Source organism: Quercus robur, chromosome 10, assembly GCF_932294415.1.
Source record: "Quercus robur chromosome 10, dhQueRobu3.1, whole genome shotgun sequence".
NCBI lineage: Eukaryota > Viridiplantae > Streptophyta > Magnoliopsida > Fagales > Fagaceae > Quercus > Quercus robur.
In genome coordinates, this window is record NC_065543.1 from 16,158,607 (window position 1) to 16,178,310 (window position 19,704).

Below are 19,704 nucleotides of genomic sequence, written 5' to 3' on the forward strand. Positions count from 1 at the left end.
GGTATTTATCTACAAAATAATTATTCTTGAAAAAGTCTGAATTATCCAGAAAAGAGATTAAAAAAAAATCATAGACTAAGGATGAAAACACATCTATTGGATTTGATAGCATATATTGGATTTTATGCTATCAGTTGCAAGGAATAGAGTAAGAGTCCTTACTTTTGTGATAGACTACCAGCGGAGCAAACCAAAATCAGTGTCTGAGGGAGAAAAGCTGAGCAAGGCGAAGAGGGGGCGACGACAACAGAGCAAGAGGGAATGAGAGTGAGCGACAACGATGGAGAGTAAGAGTGAGAGGGAATGAGACTGAGAGTGAGACTTTGAGTGATGTGTTTTGAACTTGAGTTTTTGAGTGCGATCTGTGTTTTGATGGACACGTGGAGGGCCGAAAGGAAATCAAGTTCAAAAGACTCGTTTTCCATTTAAACTTAATCAAGTCCAATGAACTCGATTTCTGGGTCTATGAGGAGACTTTGTCCGCCTTAGTTGCTGGCAAAATGATAAAATCGAGTACAATATACTCGATTTATAACCCCAAAATCGACTCCTTTGGTCTCGATTTGTTAAATACCAAAACAGTTTCAATCCTTGACTAACTAATAAAATAGTTTGGATTTTATAGTTATTTAAATATATATATATATATATATATATATATATCTCTGTAATAGGCAAAATATATATATTAAATTCCAAGTAGGCCCAGACACTGTTGCGACACATCGGATATGTCCCGGGCACGAACGGGGGTTAAAAAAAAAAAAAAAATATATATATATATATATATATAAAATAAAAAGGAGAACACCAGGATTTTGAAATCTGGCACAATACTCACCATCATCATGTTAAAGCAAGCAGATATCAAGTAAAAAACTATAATACTATCATCATCTTCTTCTCTTTCTCTCGCCGAACCTACTACAGCCACCATCGCCATCTGCACTTGCTTGGTTTCTCTTTTCACAGTTGCTTTTTCGTTTGATCTCATGAGGCAGTCAACTTGCTTTTCTGTTTGATTTTTAAGGTCAGGTGATTTTTACTTTTTATTTCATGGGCTTGTTAATTCCATGACCATTAGCATATTGGGCCGGCAAATGGGCTGGGCATATATAGGGACTGGATTCTTTGCAAATTATTTTCAAACAAATCCCTATTATTTTAATTTGAAAATTTTATTGATCTTATTTAATTTTAAAACTTAAAATAAACATAAATTATATCCAAAAATATTTAAAATATACTTAAAAATAAATATTAATTAATAAATTCTCATACCCTAGACGTTTCGTTCCCTAATTTTTCAAGAATTGTTGTCCCCCGTACTTGTACTTGTGTCCGTGCAACTTAGCTAGCTAGTAATTATAATCAATCAGCTCCTAAATCTACAATGAAACTCAAAACTCTAATCTTGTATTAAATCATTACTATTGTCAAGACTCAAGAGCCCCTTGCACTTTTTAACAAATCTTTATTGACTCAATCACAAACCAACATGAAGAAACGCTCAAAAATCAACAAGCACCCACACAAACTGATATACATACCCAAACATGAATACAACTCACAAACAAACCCTCATGAACCCCATGGCCTCTACATTGTAAATCTACACTCATGCGTGATCAGGCCACTACTCTTGATATAGGTTCATTTTAGAGAGAGTAAAATGAATATAGTAAGCCACTATCGTTGGTGGCAGTATACCACGTGTCATTTATCCTATAAAAATAAGAAAGAATGAGAGTGTTTTAAATGAGATGGGAGCCAAACCCAAAACAAATAACCCGAAAATTCTTTAAGTATTAATGTTTATTTATGGATAAAGCTTTAGCACCCAATCAAAACCAAAAGGTAGAAGAAACCTAGTATTTTATCTTATAAAAAGAATTAGAATAGCAAACTAATCCAGATTTTTAGCTTCCAAGCGAAGAATAACTCCAAAAATGACTAAACAAATCAAATAAATGTCAATTTAAGTAAATCATGCTAATTAATTAGAAAAAATTACACTTTATCACCCTAAATTATACTCAATATTTCACTTTGAACTCTAAACTTTTTGAATACACATTTTGCCCCCTAAACTTTGACCCTTATTAGACTTTTCACCTTGATGTCAAGTTTGTTATTATGTTGGATGGAAATCTCAGTCATGAGACTTGCACATGAGTAGTACCAAGTCAAATGACCCAAATTTCCCTCTTCCAACCCCATCCGTATACCATTTCTCACTCCAAATTGTTCCACAATTTTTTGCCACACACATTGTTGCACAACCACCTATTTTCAAGCATAAGATCCATAATAAAAAAACCCACACATCGACACATGGTCAAAAACCAGATCACAAAAACAAATTCACATGAATACAAAATCACAAACACAAATTTGGAGTAACCTATACAAGATCCACAAACATAAATCCCCAATTTTTTATCAACGCAATCAGATCACAAACACAATTCCCAACCGACCTATTGCAAGATCTGCCATGAGAGAGAGAGAGAGAGAGAGAGAGAGAGAGAGAGAGAGAGAGAGAGAGAGAGAGAGAGAGAGAGAGAGAGAGAAGAGCTAAATCATACCCAACCAAAGCAGTTTTGAATCATGAGGCACAATTAAAACCTAAACCAATTTTGAATCCTGGCCTAATAAAACCCAAATCGAAACTAGCCACCATCGCCCACCACCTGTGACCTAACGAACATATTTCACCACCCTCCATCTTTGCCAATCTATATGGATCAGTGCATGCAAGAAACCCAAAATACCAAATCGCGAGTAAGAGTGATGGACTGAGACTGAGGGTTTATGGACGTAAGGATCTTTGGAACTTTGACTTGGAATATAGGCCTTTAGGACTTTTGGCTTGGTGCCACTTAAGCAAAGGTTACGTCTGAGTCATGTGATTGAGGTTTCCATCCAACATAATAGCAAACTTGACATCGGGATATAAAGTGTAACAAGAGTCATAGTTTAAGGTGCAAAACATGCATTCATAGATTTTATAGTTTAGGATAGTAAAATATAATTTCCCAAATTATTAATTAAATAAGAGAATCTTGTACAATAAATATATATATATATATATATATATATAAGAGAAAACATTTAAATATTTTGGTGAAACCAAAAGTCTCTAAGTTGATCTTATCTCTCAAAGATCAAAACCCCGCTTTTTCTCCTTGGATGGGAGGGAAAAACCGGAATTTTGAGAGACTATTGTCGGGGTAAGGGCCCAAAATCGTATATTGAGCCTTGGGCTCTGTCCAAGGACATTAATAGGTCCAAGGAGGAGCAAATAATTATTAGATATTCCCAGTTAAAGTCTCACAAGTAGGGAACAAATCAGAGGATTGTCTGAGGAGGAACTCCTCCTTGGATATGATGAATATAGTTCAAAGTATGTACTCCATCAATTAGAATGATCCTCCAAGAAGCTCCACTGATAGGGACATGCCTCATGAACATACGAAAAGGAAGGGAACCTAAAAATATCTAAGGAAAAGCTGCCACCACCGCATTAAATGAACTGCAACTACTTTTCTAGCCGCATTTATGTGGAGAAGACTTCTGAACAGTGCTACCTTGGCTGCCACAACTCACAGAAAACCAGAGAGGGTGTCTGATAGGACAGGTACTCAAGTAAGGACTCAGATGATCAACAGGTGTAGGATGAAAATGATCCAAAGGAGGATATATAAAATGAAAGACTCTTCATGAATAAGTGATCAAAAAAAAGAGGAAAGAAAATACTATAGCAATCTAAATGATCTTGGTATCCAATTGTGATTAATTAATAGAAGGAGAACCTCCTTGGACTGAAAATATATTAAGATCAAGTCTCTTGTTTGTGTTTTACAGTCGTTCAAATTAAATCTATCCATTATTCAATTCATTAGGGCCTAGTTCTTCAACTCACTCTCTACAAATTTATTGTATTGGGCTCATTGGGCCAACATCTCATACGTTTTGGGCTTGGACTGTAAATCGAGACCCTACAATTGGCACCGTCTGTGGGGGGAACTTGTGTGATAGTGAAAACAACGGTCAACTATGGCGAATTCAGGCTCACATCGAGCAGAATCCATAGCATTTCAATGTGAAAATCCTTTCACCAACCTTGAGCGTAGGAGAGATTAAGAGGGTAGCGTGCACGTTACGCATACAAGCAAAAGCCACTCTCGAGTTGGGAGTCACGTCTCTCAAGAACAACACAATAAAGCCATGCAAAGGGAAATTGACTAGCTTAAGAAGAAGTTACGCCATGCACAACGAAAACGAATTCCCACCCCGTCTAATTCCTCTTCTAACAATGAGAAGAATAGCGGTTATTGACGTAGATCAAGGACACCTCCTAGCAAATCCTTCTCATATAAAGAGGAGCACCATAGTGAACGTCGATGCAAAATCCCCATTCACAGAGGATTGGGAAATGATGCAATGAGCAAAGCTTTGAATCAGATTGCCAAGTCACCCTTCACGCATAGGATTGAAAGGGCAGCTCCTCCTCAACATTTCCATCAGCCAACATTCACCATCTACAATGGGCGAACAGACTCAGTAGAGCATGTGAGCCATTTCAATCAGAGAATGGCTGTCTATTCTAAGGACGAAGCCTTGATGTGCAAAGTGTTCCTATCTAGTTTGGGACCCGTGGCGATGAGATGGTTTGACGTCTTGAGGACGGGTTCAATAAATTCCTTTGAGGAACTCACTCGAGCGTTTAGCTCTTGTTTTATCACATGTACCAAGGTCCCTTGGCCCTTAGACTCCCTACTGTCTTTGTCCATACGAGAAGGGGAGATCCTGAAAACATACTCGGACAGGTATTGGGAGATGTACAATAAAATAGATGGTAATTTTGAAGACGTCGCCATCAGTACCTTCAAGAGTGGCCTCCTAACCGAGCATGGTTTAAAGAAGTCCCTAACAGGAAAACCAGTCACCAGCCTGCGCCAGCTTAGGGGACTGGATTGACAAGTATAAAAGGGTTGAAGAAGACTAGCAACTGGGTAAAAGAAAGGCTAAGCTTATCCATCGGGAGAGGAGGGATTTCAGGTCAGACCGATTCAATAACAACCGACCCCGGAGAGATTTTGCTGGACAATCAGGGTCTACTAACACCCAGACCGTTAATGCAGTATTATGAGAACCAGTGCATTAGGTTCTATAGAAGATTAAAAACGAGTCATTCTTCAAATGGCTAAATAAAGTGGCTGAAAACCCCATGAGACACAACCAGAGCCTTTATTGCCAATATCATCAGGACCAGGGACACACAACAGAAGACTGTAGGAATTTGTGAGGCCATTTGGACCAGTTGGTCTAAGAAGGGAAGTTAAAGCAGCTGCTGCACCATTCTAACGGCCAAGCGGTGTAGACAAGTTCGGATTCCCAGAGGGATGCTTCTTCAAGACCTCCTATGGGAATGATCAATGTCATCTTCGCTACCCCAGTAAGATCGGTTCCTGTCCCTCCAGAGTGATGTCTGTGGCTCAGCTATCAACCGAAGACAGCAATTCAAAGCCAAAAAGAGCTAGAATAAAGGATCCACTAGTTTTGGGCTTCTCGGACGACAATAAGATCAAAACTATCCAACCCCATTACAATGCTTTGGTGGTCACACTCAGGATAGGGGGGTATGATGTGAAAAGAGTGTTGGTAGATCAAGAAAGTGCTGTTGAAATAATTTACCCCGACTTGTACAAGGGGCTGAATTTGAAACCCGAGGACCTAACGGCGTACGATTCCCCACTAGTAAGTTTCGAGGGAAAAACAGTTACTCCAAGAGGTCAAATTAGATTGCCCGTACAGACCGGTTCAGATGTTGTGGAAGTGGACTTCATTGTGGTAGATGCCTATTCACCGTATACGGCTATCGTGACTAGACCTTGGCTTCATGCCTTAGAAGCTGTTTCTTCTATCCTACACCAAAAGGTGAAGTATCCATCCAACGGTCAAGTTAAAGAGATTGTAGGGAATCAGTCCATGGCTAGGTAGTGCATGGTGTTTGCCATCTTACATAGGCCCAATGCGGAGTCCTTGGCCTCTGCTGAAAGGAACTTATAGTAACCAAGAACTCTGGTATTGCCCGATAATGGATTAACCGAGGAAACAAAATGTGAGGATCTAGAAAAGGTTGCTGTTGGCGATGATCCGGAGCAATTCTTTTAGGTCGACTCCCAGCTGCCTCCCCAAGAGAGACAAAAGCTAATCGAATTCCTGAGAAAAAACGTAAATGTATTCACATGGAACGCTTATGAAGCCCTGAGGGTGGACCCACATTTCATTTGTCACCATTTGAATGTTAATCCATCTGTTACCCCCCAAAAACAACCTCCTCGGAGCTCATCTAGAGAACATTCTGATGCTGTCAAAGATGAGGTGACAAAGTTTAAGCAGGCGGGGGCTATCGAAAAGGTTTTCTATCCTAAATGGCTGGCCAATATTGTGGTAGTAAGGAAAAAGAACGAAAAATGGCGAGTGTGTGTGGATTTCACGGATTTAAACAAAGCTTGTTCAAAAGATCCCTTTCCTATGCCTCGGATAGACCAGTGGATAGATGCTACCATAGGCCATCCTTTATTGATCTTTTTAGATGCCTTTCAAGGATATCATCAAATATCGCTAGCACTAGATGACTAGGAAAAGACAGCTTTTGTTACTCCCACTAGAAACTACCATTACAAGGTAATGCCCTTTGGCTTGAAAAATGCAAGATCCACCTATCAAAGGATGATGACTAAGATGTTTAAACCTCAATTGAGCAAGAATATTGAAGTCTATATAGATGACATGGTAGTGAAGAGTAAGGTGGTGTCTGAACATGTGGGAGACCTCAGAAATATTTTTGAAATACTGAGAGAACACAAGCTGCGCCTTAATGCCTCCAAATGTTCTTTTGGTGTGGGATCAGGAAAATTCCTAGGCTATATGGTGACCCACCTGGGAATTAAAGTTAATCCCGACCACGTTAAGGCGATAAACAATTTACAACCACCTCGAAATCCCAAAGAAGTTCAGAAACTAACCGGAATAACTGCTGCTCTAAACCGGTTTATTTCTCGGTCCGTAGATAGATGCAAACCTTTCTTCCTATTGATGAATAAATTGAAGGGATTTGAGTAGACTGAGGAGTGTGCTTTGGCATTTCAGCAACTTAAAGAATATCTATCTCGGCCACCTATCATGTCCAGTCCTGGGACAGATGAAGTTTTGTTTTCTTATATTGCGATGGCCCCTCACGTTGTGAGTTTGGTATTGATACAAGTTGACAATGGAGTACAATGGCCAGTCTATTATGTGAGCAAATCACTACATGAGGCTGAGATTCACTATCTATTGCTGGAGAAGGCCATCCTGGCAGTGGTGCATGGTACACAAAAGTTTCCCCATTACTTCCAAGCACATACAGTCGTCATCCTAACATAACTTCCACTCAAGACCATACTTCGAAGTGCTGATTACATGGGGAGGATTGCAAAGTGGGGCACAGTTCTAGGGGCTTTTGACATCAAATACATGCCTTGTACCTCTGTCAAGAGTCAGGTACTGGCAGAACTCGTGGCCAAGTTCACTGAACCCCCATTAGAAGAAACATCAACGACACAGAACATGGATGGAAAATCGGTTGGCACAATCTTTCTACAAGAACCTTTATTTTGGAAGGTATACATTGATGATGCGGCAAATCAAAGGCGCTCTGGAGTGGGGCTAGTTCTGATCTCACCCGAGAAGCTCACCATAGAAAAGTCACTAAGATTGGGCTTCTCAGCCATGAATAATGAAGCTGAGCACGAAGCCTTGTTGGAGGGAATGTCCATGGTTCAAAGAATGGGAGAAAAGGCAGTAAAGATGTTCTTGGACTCAAGGTTAGTTGTCGGCCAGGTGAAGGGTGAACTAGAAGTAAGAGATGAGAGGATGCAAGGGTATTTAAGTCAAGTTAGACATCTGCAATCAGGATTTGAATCCTTCACTCTTTTGTACGTCCCCAGGAGTGGAAACATACACGCCGATTCCCTAGCCATGCTGGCAACCTCCTTAGCACAGAGCCTACCTCGGGTTATCCTTATAGAAGACTTGTGTAAACCCACAGAGATAAAGGGACAAGCAGTTCATGTTCACCAAATCAGGATAGGGCCCAGTTGGATGGATTCCATAGTACCATATCTGAGAGAAGACATCTTGCCAAAAGATAAATCAAAGGCTGAAAAGATAAGGAGAAAAGCGTCTCGTTTCTGGCTATCCGAGGACCAAAAATTGTACAAGCGCTCTTTTTTTGGGCCATATCTACTCTGTGTTCACCCTAAAGTGACAGAGCTACTCCTCGAGGAGCTGTATGAAGGAATTTGTGGAAGCCACATAGGAGGCAGATCTTTGTCTCATAGAGCCATCACTCAGGGCTAGTAATGGCCAAATATGTAAAAAGAAGTATAAGAGTATGTGAAGAAGTGTGATCAGTGTCAAAGGTTTGCATTAAACATACACCAGCCAAGAGGAGTTCTTAACCCCTTGTCTAGCCCCTGGCCTTTTGCTCAATGGGGCTTAGATATAGTTGGCCATTTCCCCAAAGCAGCAAGGAACAAGAAGTATTTGCTGGTCGACACTAACTATTTCACTAAATGGGTTGAAACTGAACCTTTAGCAAATATCAGAGATGTGGATGCTAAGAAGTTTATTTGGAAAAACATTGTTACCCAGTTTGGGGTCCCTCATTCCCAAATCTTGAATAATGGTTTTTAGTTTGACAGTAAATCCTTCAGGAGATACTGTTGTGAATTGGGAATTACGAACATATATTCTACCTCGGCTTATCCTCAGGGAAATGGACAAGCCGAGCCTGTTAATAAGGTCATAGTGAGTGGATTCAAGAAAAGGTTGGATGATGCGAAGGGAAAATGGGTGGAAGAACTGTCACATGTCTTGTGGATGTATCGAACCACGCCTCGCAGATCAACAGGGGAGACCCCCTTTTCGATGACTTATGGAGCCAAGGCTGTTATTCCCTTAGAGACAGGCTTCCCAACACTAAAGACCAACTTTAATCCAAGTAGTAACAATTAGTTGCTAGAAAGGAGCTTGGATCTTATCGAAGAAAGAAGAGAAAGTGCAATGGTCCAATTGGTATACTACCAACATAAACTCAAGCAAGATTATGATGCCAAGGTATAGCTAAGGCCACTAGTGCTTGGTGACTTGTTATTGAGGAAAGTTCTGGGCACTACAAAGAACCCAACATAGGGAAAGCTAGGACTCAATTGGGAAGGACCATATCGCATCACCTCTGTGGCTGGTATAGAGGCTTATTTCCTTGAAGACTTAAATGAACATGTAATACCGCGCCCTTGGAATGTAAACAACCTAAAAATGTATTATTATTAATGAAAATTTCATTTATCAATAAATTTTTTTGTTGTGTAAAAGCATTGTGCTTCATGTTACTCAATCTGTTCAAGTATTAAATAGAACTTAAGTCTTGCATGACTCCTCGGACCACAGACTCAGGAGAAATTAATTACTTTTGACATATGTTCAAGTATTAAATAAAACCTAAGTCCTGCATGGCTCCTCGGACCACAGGCTTACGAGAAATTAATTACTTTTGACATCTGTTCAAGTATTAAACAGAACCTAAGTCCTGCATGGCTCCTCGAACCACAGGCTTAGAGGAAATTAATTACTTTTGACATCTATTCAAGTATTAAACAGAACCTAAGTCTTGTATGGCTCCTCAGACCACAGGCTTTGGGGAAATCAATTACTTTTGACATCTGTTCAAATATTAAACAGAATCTAAGTCTTGCATGGCTCCTTGAACCACAGACTTAGGGGAAATAAATTACTTTTAACATCTATTCAACTATTAAACAGAATCTAAGTCCTGCATGGCTTCTTGGACCACAGGCTGAAGAGAAATTAATACTCAAGGGCATCTACATAAGTGTTTAAACAAATCCTAAGATATGTCAGTTATCTCGAACCACATGTTTGGGTGAAATTAACACTCAAAAGTATCTATACTAGCGTATAAACAGAACCTAAGTTGTGTCAGGTCCCTCGGACCACACACTTTGGGGAAATCAACATTCTGTAACACCCCTTTATTTTTCACCAAAGGTCAAAATAGATCCAAGGCTATGTTTACATCCTCGAGTTGAAATCTTTAAGCAAATTTAAACTTATATTTATTTACATAAGTGATGAGCAAGATGCAGGTTGTCTGCCTCTTTTATTTCCCCTTAGATGACATAAGTTTATCAATATTAACCTTCATTACGTAAGATTCAATTCACAATACAAACACTTAATACACAACTTTGCTCCTGGCACTTAACCAAATTACTTAGGCTATTAAGCAGCGTATTATTGTTGGCTTTTATTGAAGGCAAAGTAACGGCAGTTCAATGCTATGTATAAAAATAGTAAACTTCAAAGTGCATAAAGCAAAAGAACAAAAGATGAAATGAAGAACATTCTCATTGAATGACAAAGAAAGTACATTGTATGCATTGACATAGTGTCATTTACACACAAAAAAAAAAAATGGAATTAGAAATAGAATCCTAAGTGCTAAACTTTAAGAGGAGGGGTAGGAGGATCTTCCTTATGGCTCGACTGGGAAGTGGGAGCGTCCTTGGCCTTGGGGTCAACTTCCTGAGTCTTGGCCTCTGCTTCCTTCGCTTTGGCTGCAGCTTCCCTATCCTTGGCAGCATCCTTGGCCTCGGTGGAGGGCTTTTTCCCCTTACTCTTGCCTTTGTCCTTTTCCCCTTCAGCCCCCTGGCCTTGGTCATCAACTTGGCTGGATCCCTTCAAAATTTCAGGAAGAAAGAAGGCATCTAGAATAAACAAAGGCTGCTCGGAAGATTCTGGAGTGGGGGCAAGAGGAGAGGAGGTAGCAGCGGGAATTTCACGGATATCTGAATGGTAAAATATACTCCCAAGCTGCCACCAAACAGAGTCTGCAGGGACTCCTGCAACACTAAGGGCCCTATCCCATGTCAGGTTGCAATAATCCCTGCACACCTTTGAAAGCTCCTTAGCGAGCCTTATCTGCATCTCCTCCACAGCAAGCAAATATGAAGCCTTCTTCTCAGTCTCGACTGCTTCCCTGACCAGTTGAGCTTCTTCCTTGGCCTTCTGCAACTCAACCTTAAGATCTATGACCAATTGCCTTTGTGTGGCCAGATCTATCTCGGTCAAGTGCAGTTTTTGACGCTGATCCTCAGCCTGCCTTTCAACAGTTTTCAAACTGGCCTCAGTACTTGAAAGAGCTTGGTTTACCACTTTAAGCTTCTCGGATAGCTCCATCTGCTCCTGCTTAACAGCCCCCAATGATTTCTCAACATCAGCACGAGTGAAGGCCTCAGCATCGGCCTGTTTACAAGCGTCACGGTACCACTCCTCGGCCACGAAAACTTGTTGAGTAATCTGCCCAAAGACAACCAAAAAAAAAAATAATAATAATAATATGAGTAAAAAACGAAAGCATGATTTAGCCTAAGTTCATAAGTAGATAAATTGTTTACCATAGTAAGGTCCCTTTTCAGGGACAGGATAAGGTCATTCTACGTAAAGCGCCTGTAAGCTTCCATATCCTTAGGAAGGAGTAAGGGCTGCTCCAAGGCTTCAGCTATATACCCCGCTCGACCCCTTTGAAATTCTCGAACCGATGCATTCCAAGGGATGGGAGTCCCATCCACTTCCAGCCGAGGACTCCATGTGCATTGTGTCATGCGCACATCAGCCCTATTTTGTTCTTTCCGGCTGTCCACAGATCGGGATCTCTTATCTCGAGCATCTTGGACCACTCTTTGTTGTTTCATCCCCTTTCGAGGACCCACCTCGCCTTCCTCAAGCGCCTCAAGTGGCCTCTTCTTTTTCAAGTCAAGATTTGGCTTTAGTCTGAGGTCAGTGGGGATCTGAGGAGGAGGAGGGGGAAGATTAGAGGGAACTTGGGATTTTGTGGCTTCTTTCGAGGTTGATCCTTTGCCCTAGAAGCCATAAGTTCTCTTAAACTCTTGTTGCGCTTGTTTAACGCCATACTATCTTCCTCTTCTTCGGAGGAGCTGTCTGGGCGAGCAATCACAAAAATAGGGGTATGAACACCGAAATGCTTGTCTACTTCGCCTTCGACGTCCAAGATGTTGATTAGAGGAGCCTTTGGATTCTCTTCCTCCTTAAAATGGAATTTATATATCTCCTCCTCTAATGATAGACAAGATGAGGCAATCTCTTTCTCGGGTACTGTTGCTACTTTAGGAAGAATATGTGGAAGTGGCAATGCAACTGGTGGAAGAATCTATGGAAGTGGCAGTGCAACTGGTGGAAGAATCTGTGGAATGGGGAATGCAACTAGTGGAAGATCGTCTCATGTTAAGAAGTTTGGCCACGAAACGTCAATTCGAGCCAACCTTGGATCACCCACTCTTATAGCGTTGCCAACGTCTTGATATATCTCCGAGATTGGCTGGAAATCTAAAATTAAGTGGACAGCTCAAAGCTATCTGTCTTCACTTATGAAAATCTCTAATCTCAACAAATAATTAAGAGTGGTAACATTGGTAAAGCTGAGCCTAGGCGCTACGTGCGTCTTATCTGCAAAGGTAGCCAAGAGATAAAATATGGTTAGAAAGCTAAAATTCATCATCAAAAGAAAGCAAGATGAAAGAGAAGTAATAACATGGTTGGGGTCAAGGAATCTAGATTTCTTGCTACATAATCTAATTCTAAGGTATCCCACCTGGCTCTCCCTCTCAGACGAGGCAGGGAAGGCCATTATGCCACGCTCCTGAAGCTATCAGATAGTTGTCTTTCATACCCTTGTTAGATTTAGGTAGACATGATACTAATCTGACAATGTCCGAGCGGGACTTTAGATAATATCCCGCGTTTTTGAGGGAGTGACACTCATACATGTGGATCACATCGTGCCAAGTGAGCCCTAAATTTAGATGCTCGTTGAGAGCATCAACACTACCCAGGACCCTAAAGAGGTTGGGTGCGCATTGATGGGGGCATATCCTATGGTTAAGAAGATAATCCCGCGTTATCCTACCCATGGGGAGAGTCATCCCCCCTTCTATGAAAGCTATCATAGGGATGATGACTTCTCCCGTTTCTCTATGCAACATTATTTGTTATGGAGAATAGTATCGCAGAGCGACCTCTTGTGGGATGTGATATCTTTTCTTAAAGGCCTTTATTTTAGCAGGGGAGTTTACTAAATGCTTCAATCTACCCATCCGGACAAGTTAAAGGACTGACTAAGAAATGGTAGGCCGAGAAGCCGAGCCTAGGAGAGAGAAAAATTCAAAAAAAAAATAGAAACTTACAAGAACTAAGATTTGCTTAAATCTCTGAAAACTTTTAGAAAATTTTTCAAGGATTACTCGAAGAAAAGGTATGGGAAATCTAGTAACTTAGAAAGCTCTGTGAATTTGAGTGCTTGGAATCTCTGGGGAGTTTGAAGACTTATGAAATAAGGAGAAAGTGATTTCCCTTGATGCTTTATATAGAGGGAGAAAATAAGTGGGAACACTCCTGCTCAAAATTCTAGGAAAAATGTTAGTTGCTGGATTGACGCCTCACCGTTAAAGATGCGGGGAACATAAAGCCACCTAGAATAATTAATAACGCCTCGTGGGCTACGAAGCGTTAGTGACAATTATGAGGCATGTAAAACCACACTCTTGCACGTGTGAATCAAAAAGATCAATTGATCTTATCCCTCAAAGATCAAAACCCCACTTTTTCTTCTCGGATGGGAGAAAAAAATTGGAATTTTGAGGGGCTATTGTAGGGTAAGGGTCCAAGATCGAATATTGGGCCTTGGGCTTTGTCCGAGGACATTGATAGGTCCGAGGAGGAGTAAATAATTATTAGATGTTTCCAGTTAAAGTCTCACAAATAAGGAACAAATGAGAGGATTGTCCGAGGAGGAACTCCTCCTCGGATATGATGAATATAGTTCAAAGTATGTACTCCATCAATTAGAATGATCCTCCAAAAAACTCCACTAATAGAGACATGCCTCATGAACATACGAGAAGGAAGGAAACCTAAAAATATCTAAGGGAAAGCTGCCACCACTGCATTAAATGCATTGCAACTACTTTTCTGGCCGCATTTATGTAGAGAAAACCTCTGAACAGTGTTATTTTAACTACCACAATTCACAAAAAACCAGAGAGAGTGTCTGATGAGACAGGTACTCAAGTAAGGGCTCAGATAATCAACAAGTATAGGATGAAGATGGTCCAAAGGAAGATATATAATGTGAAAGACTTTTCATGAATGAGTGATCGGAAAAAAGAGGAAAGAAAAAGACTATAGCAATCTAAATGATCTTGGTATCCAATTGTGATTAATTTATAGGAGGACCTCCTCGGACTGAAAATATATTAAGATCAAGTCTCTTGTTTGTGTTTTACAGTCGTTCAAATTAAATCTATCGGTTATTCAATTCATTAGGGTCTAGTTTTTCAACCCACTCTCTATGAATTTATTATATTGGGCTTATTGGGCCAACACCCCATACATTTTGGACTTGAACTGTAAATCAAGACCCTACATAAACTATTTTAAAAAACTTTTTATGAAAAAATAAAAAAGTTACAAATTTTTTTGGCAGCCTTTTTATAAAACATTTCTAAAAATAATTGAATAATGAGTGCACATTAGACCCAAATAAAAAAAAAGGCCCTAAAATATAAAGACAAGAAGTGTTCTTACGTAAACCCAATTATGCCTTTGCATAACGGTAACAACTAACAACTCATATAAATCAACAAAACAAACTCATATGGTTAGTTTAGTTAGTTCGTTAGTTAAATGCTATGAATCACTCTATTCTCTTCCGCGCCTCCGCTGCTCTTTTCCCGCCTCCTCACTCTACCTCTTCCACCAGGTCTCACTCTCTTTCTTTCTCTCTCTCTCATTGAGCACTTGTTTTCAGTTGGGCAATTCGTCAAACACAAAGCGTGCAGTCAATTTTGAGGTTTCTTCCGCCTCCTTCTGTTCTGATTCTCATATGGGTATATTGATTTCTGCATTTACAGGACTAATGTTACCGACAACATTGCCATTGACGGTCGGAATGTGAATTTCTCGATCACGACGAGGCAGGGAAAAGTCGTGCCGATTCTTCGGGACTGTTCGCTTCGAATTCCTTCTGGACAGTTCTGGATGCTTCTTGGACCCAACGGTTGTGGAAAATCTACCCTCTTGAAGGTACACCAAAATTTACCATACCAAAACTGCTTTTTCTCTACTGGGTTGTTTTGCTTTTAGTGTATTTTGAATTTGTTAGATTGCTTATGTTTATCAAACAATGTCAAGAACTATGTAGATCTTGGCTGGTGTTTTGAGTCCCACGAATGGAACTGTGTACGTGAAGCGGCCAAAGAGTTTTGTTTTCCAAAATCCAGACCACCAGGTGTGTTCTTTATCCATTTTTCATGTTGTAATGTTTATGTTTGTAACATTGCAGTTCGAGTATTTTCACGTTTGGTTGCAAGTATAGGATTTGACATGTCAAACTTTATGGTTTTCAGCCTCTTCCATGTTATTAATGAAGAATGAACTTCATATATACTATGTAATGTAATAGGACTCTTTGACTAGGTTCCAAGCCTAGCTTTAAATTTTCCCCTTTTTTTAGTGCAATCATAGATATGAATAGAGTTTTGGATTTTGAATTAGTTCCCTAGTCAAGGTTGGAGGTAGCTGTGATTCGTAAATGCTATTCTCTTAACAAGCTCTAGCTCAAATGGAACATTTTCTTTATAAGAGTAAGGACCCATCGGATGCATCTATAACTTACCAAGCAAAAGATAGTAGGTTAGTTTAGTCCTATTCTGTGGTTGAATGTCCTTTTACTCTTTTCATATGGAGGTTGATAACTGAAACGGGTGTAAGGGTTGATTTAACTAAGCTGTGGAATGAGCTGCTTTCTTTGATTGGCTTCCTAGGACTTTTTTGTTGGAAGAGGTGAAATTAGAGGCTAGTTCTAGAGTCAGCATTCGACTAAAGAATTCAAGAAAAAGAATGTCAGATTTTCACCCCTTTCCTATACCAGCAGAAGGATTTTTATAAAAGCACATAAAAGATGCTAGTATGTCAACTTCATTGACATATCTAGTGTTCATCCGTGAACTCATCCACTCACATTAGATGTATGGGATACCAGTGAGCTCTAGCTAGGTGTTGCTGGGGCAGCAATGCTCCATGAAGTCACTTTGGTGCTGATAAACCTGGCGGAATAGATACTTCAAATTTAGCACTCATACTTCTATCTAATATGTATTTGATGTGGATATGTTTGATGCATATTGGGATACTCATGTTAAAAAATTAATTTAAATAATGGATATGGCATGGATACTTTTGAGGATAATTAATTTTTCTTAAGAAAAAAGGAGGTTTAAATGTAAAATATGGGGCTTTGTGTTTTAGAAAGTTAGGAATCTGTAAAATTCCAAATTTCTATTTTTACCGATTGTCTCAAAAACCTCTTGTTTTGAGACCATAATAAATTACCAATTGTCCGAAAAGCTAAACCTGTTTCGAAATGGTGAATTTAATTATTTAACCAATAGTTGAACATCTATGAATCAAGCATGGATTATGTGTTTTGTTGGTACTGACCACTTCTAAATTAGTTTTATTGTTTATACATATTTCATGCCTTTGGTGTTTGTTATATATCTTTTAAAATTTATTTAAATGTATCTATTTATTAGTTAAGGTCTTCTGGATTTTATAGTATTTGTATCATGTCCTTTTCCATATTGGTGCCAGTGCTTCATAGTCAAATCGTATCCTTACCATACAAAATGAAAAAAGAAAAATTAAAATATTATCTTGAGGTTATTCTTACTCATGCCTGTATGCTGTTATTGAATGTGATATTAACATCTGTAATTTCCTTTCCAAATGAAATTGTTTGCATCCTAACATGATGTTTTGTTATTGGTCTCTAGAACATTTTAATTGAGACCATTACAATTCAAAACATGGATGATTAGGTGAAACCAAAACAGTTTGCTTATTATTGTGGCTAGAAAAATGCTCAAAAGAACTGCCAGAAAGTGCCTATGATGGCATTCCTCTTTTGTTGCAGGTAGTGATGCCTACAGTAGAAGCTGATGTGGCATTTGGTCTTGGAAAGTTCAATTTGACCTGTGGTGAGGTTAGATCCAGGGTGTCTAAAGCTTTGGATGCTGTTGGCATGTCTGACTACCTGCAGGTAATTTTTGTGCATCAATATCTTCTGGTTAGTTGAAGTATTTGCTAGAAGTTTGACATCTAATTGGGCTTTTGTTGCATTTTTAGAGGTCTGTTCAAACACTCAGTGGTGGTCAGAAGCAGAGGGTTGCAATTGCTGGTGCTTTAGCTGAAGCTTGCAAAGTGCTGTTATTGGATGAGCTCACAACATTTTTAGATGAAAATGATCAGGTATTTTATTTTTTAGAAACGAGATGGAATATTTTTAATCCTTTGTGCTATCATATTATAGACACATCTATGGAATGTTGTTTGCATTCAAATAAAAAGATTTGACAGTAGGATTCATTTAACGATCACCTATTTTAACATTATGAATTACCTTTTCTTCCCATTAGTGCCCAGTAGTTGTTTACTTTTTATTTGTAGCATATATGAACCCTTCTAGAAGGGCATTATCCATGTTGAGATAGCATTATCCTCTTGCGTTGTAATATGATTATGAATCGTTTTACTACAATCTTTGGAAGATGTTCAATTCCTTGTATGATTAGGATTTTCTGAAGATGGTTTCTTTTCTTCTTCTTCTTTTCCCCCCACTTTCTAAATCAGATTGGGGTGATTAAAGCAGTAAGAAATTCTTTGGATAGTTCTGAAGAAGTTACAGCATTGTGGGTGACCCATCGTTTGGAAGAACTCGAGTATGCCGATGGTGCTGTTTACATGGAAAATGGGGAAGTTGTCATGCAAGGTGATGCAGCAAGTATACTGGATTTTATTAGAGTTAGGCAATCTGCTTACATCAAACAAATCAATTCTTGAACAAAATCTGCCTTCTGTTTGTTAGAGCTAGCGAATCTGACCCATTTATTCTGCAATGGCAAGCTTGTTCTTGCTTCCCTTTGATATATCTTTGTAAAATAACGGGCCAAATGGTGATGCTCATTGGCTTGGAAGTTTGGAAAAGCAGGTCTTGAGTGCATTCAAAACTGCCTACACTGGCTTTTATATTACATACATGTTTATTGAAATTGAAAAATATATTTAGATAATCTTATGGATAAATGCAAGTAATGCTTAAAATATAGGTTTCTTTATTATTATTATTTTTTTTTTTTTGGGGGGGGCGGTGGGGGGGCGGCTTTGAGGACAACCTGATGTGGAAAACAAGTTCCAATCAAACATTCAAACCTTTGTGGTCTAAAGAAAACTGGTAGGTTTCACTTGTTCTCCTCAGATTTCTGGTTTAGATTAGAGCAAACCCTTTTCAGTTGTCATTACCACCAATCCCTGCAGTATTATTTAACAAACATAGTTTGGTAGATCCAGTTCGAGTAGCCTCTTGTAGGATCCAATGACCAATCACAGCTTCTTCCTGTATGCAATTAAAAGATAAACAATCTAGAGGCATTTATGAGCCAGCTTTTGAATGAACTTTCAGGACCGTCTCTTGATTCCTTTCCTCTCTTGTTTTTTATAAACAACTAAAGATTTCTCTTGTTTTAATAAACTATTACTAAAGATGTTGGACATAATGAATTGGGAAACAGATAAGATAACCAAAGAGAATCTAAAACCAAAGAGAATATTTTTATATTGAATAGTCACACATCTAACCCACCACAACCTCCTGTAGTATTGTATTGAAATTGATATTTTGTACCATCCACTACCCCACACGTCTTTTTTAGTTAGTCATTGTTGGACTGCGTTTCTGATATTTTAGTTGAAGACTAACTAAAAATTTGTTTGGTGAGCAACCAAATATAGAGACTTGCCAAATTAGTCCACATTTTCATGCCTTTACATTTAGTGGATTCTGGCCAAGTTATTCTTAATTTGGTTCTGGCTTCCTGGAAGTGTCACGTCACATATATACTCCCTAGCTGAAGATTGTTTTCAAAAGCACCCAACTTTGCAAGACCAATCAATTAGGAAGAATAACTTGTGCTTTATATGACTACAACCTTGAACCTGACCATTTTACGTTTATTAATTATACTTTTAAAGAGTATGGTGATTCAGATCCAAGCACATGCCAGAAAGGTGGAATTTCAAGATCTTGAAATTCTGACAAGCTCCATGTGAGTTATTTGAGTTATTTCATGGGCGCTTAATTTACCTCCAATTCCAGAATATTTAGGTCATATACAAAATGAAAATTTCTTTTTATTGGCAACAATAAAATTCAGCCAAAATTTTATGCAAAATATCTGCAAAATTTGATAAAATTTCTAGTAGTCTAAATGTAAAATAAAAATTTAAGAGATACTAATACTACTAAATATTTTTTCAATACAAGATAGAAATTCTACCCTAACCTAATCTAAGTGTATATGTGTGTGAAAGCTCCTTCTTGGAGATTTGAACTCCGGCCCTTAACCCTCCATCCCTATAAGCATTTATACTTGTGAAGTGACAATCGCACTAAGGGTTTGAGTTTCCGATTATAGGAATTTATTTTAGGTGATTGTA

The 19,704-nt window shown here is 39.0% G+C and overlaps 4 protein-coding genes across 4 annotated transcripts; all 4 read left to right on the plus strand.

Annotated features, from left to right (window-relative positions):
- The first annotated feature begins 4,446 nt into the window (after window positions 1-4,446).
- Window positions 4,447-4,983, plus strand: LOC126703889 (uncharacterized). The gene has a single exon (XM_050402949.1). The coding sequence runs from the start codon at window positions 4,447-4,449 to the stop codon at window positions 4,981-4,983; it is 537 nt and encodes a 178-aa protein (XP_050258906.1).
- A 507-nt stretch (window positions 4,984-5,490) lies between these two features.
- LOC126703890 (uncharacterized) lies at window positions 5,491-6,006 on the plus strand. The gene has a single exon (XM_050402950.1). It carries the CDS (start codon window positions 5,491-5,493, stop codon window positions 6,004-6,006), a length of 516 nt encoding a protein of 171 aa, XP_050258907.1.
- A 1,467-nt stretch (window positions 6,007-7,473) lies between these two features.
- LOC126703891 (uncharacterized) lies at window positions 7,474-9,069 on the plus strand. The gene is made up of 3 exons (XM_050402951.1): window positions 7,474-8,407; window positions 8,555-8,678; window positions 8,769-9,069. The coding sequence occupies exons 1-3, from the start codon at window positions 7,474-7,476 to the stop codon at window positions 9,067-9,069; spliced, it is 1,359 nt and encodes a 452-aa protein (XP_050258908.1).
- A 5,674-nt stretch (window positions 9,070-14,743) lies between these two features.
- Window positions 14,744-18,281, plus strand: LOC126703034 (ABC transporter I family member 10). The gene is made up of 6 exons (XM_050401931.1): window positions 14,744-14,911; window positions 15,063-15,234; window positions 15,353-15,439; window positions 17,126-17,251; window positions 17,338-17,460; window positions 17,842-18,281. The coding sequence occupies exons 1-6, from the start codon at window positions 14,841-14,843 to the stop codon at window positions 18,049-18,051; spliced, it is 789 nt and encodes a 262-aa protein (XP_050257888.1). The 5' UTR covers window positions 14,744-14,840; the 3' UTR covers window positions 18,052-18,281.
- Window positions 18,282-19,704: the final 1,423 nt, after the last annotated feature.

Excerpts from the sequence above, each read along its gene's own strand:
- LOC126703889 (XM_050402949.1), top strand. The coding sequence starts at position 4,447 with ATGAGCAAAGCTTTGAATCAGATTGCCAAGTCACCCTTCACGCATAGG.
- LOC126703891 (XM_050402951.1), top strand. The coding sequence starts at position 7,474 with ATGGGGAGGATTGCAAAGTGGGGCACAGTTCTAGGGGCTTTTGACATC. Across the intron at positions 8,408-8,554 it reads TCATAGAGCCATCACTCAGG|ATATAGTTGGCCATTTCCCC; the intron begins GCTAGTAATGGC and ends AATGGGGCTTAG. Across the intron at positions 8,679-8,768 it reads AGAGATGTGGATGCTAAGAA|GAGATACTGTTGTGAATTGG; the intron begins GTTTATTTGGAA and ends TAAATCCTTCAG.
- LOC126703034 (XM_050401931.1), top strand. The coding sequence starts at position 14,841 with ATGAATCACTCTATTCTCTTCCGCGCCTCCGCTGCTCTTTTCCCGCCT. Across the intron at positions 15,440-17,125 it reads TCCAAAATCCAGACCACCAG|GTAGTGATGCCTACAGTAGA; the intron begins GTGTGTTCTTTA and ends CTTTTGTTGCAG. Across the intron at positions 17,252-17,337 it reads GCATGTCTGACTACCTGCAG|AGGTCTGTTCAAACACTCAG; the intron begins GTAATTTTTGTG and ends TTGCATTTTTAG.
- LOC126703890 (XM_050402950.1), top strand. The coding sequence starts at position 5,491 with ATGTCTGTGGCTCAGCTATCAACCGAAGACAGCAATTCAAAGCCAAAA.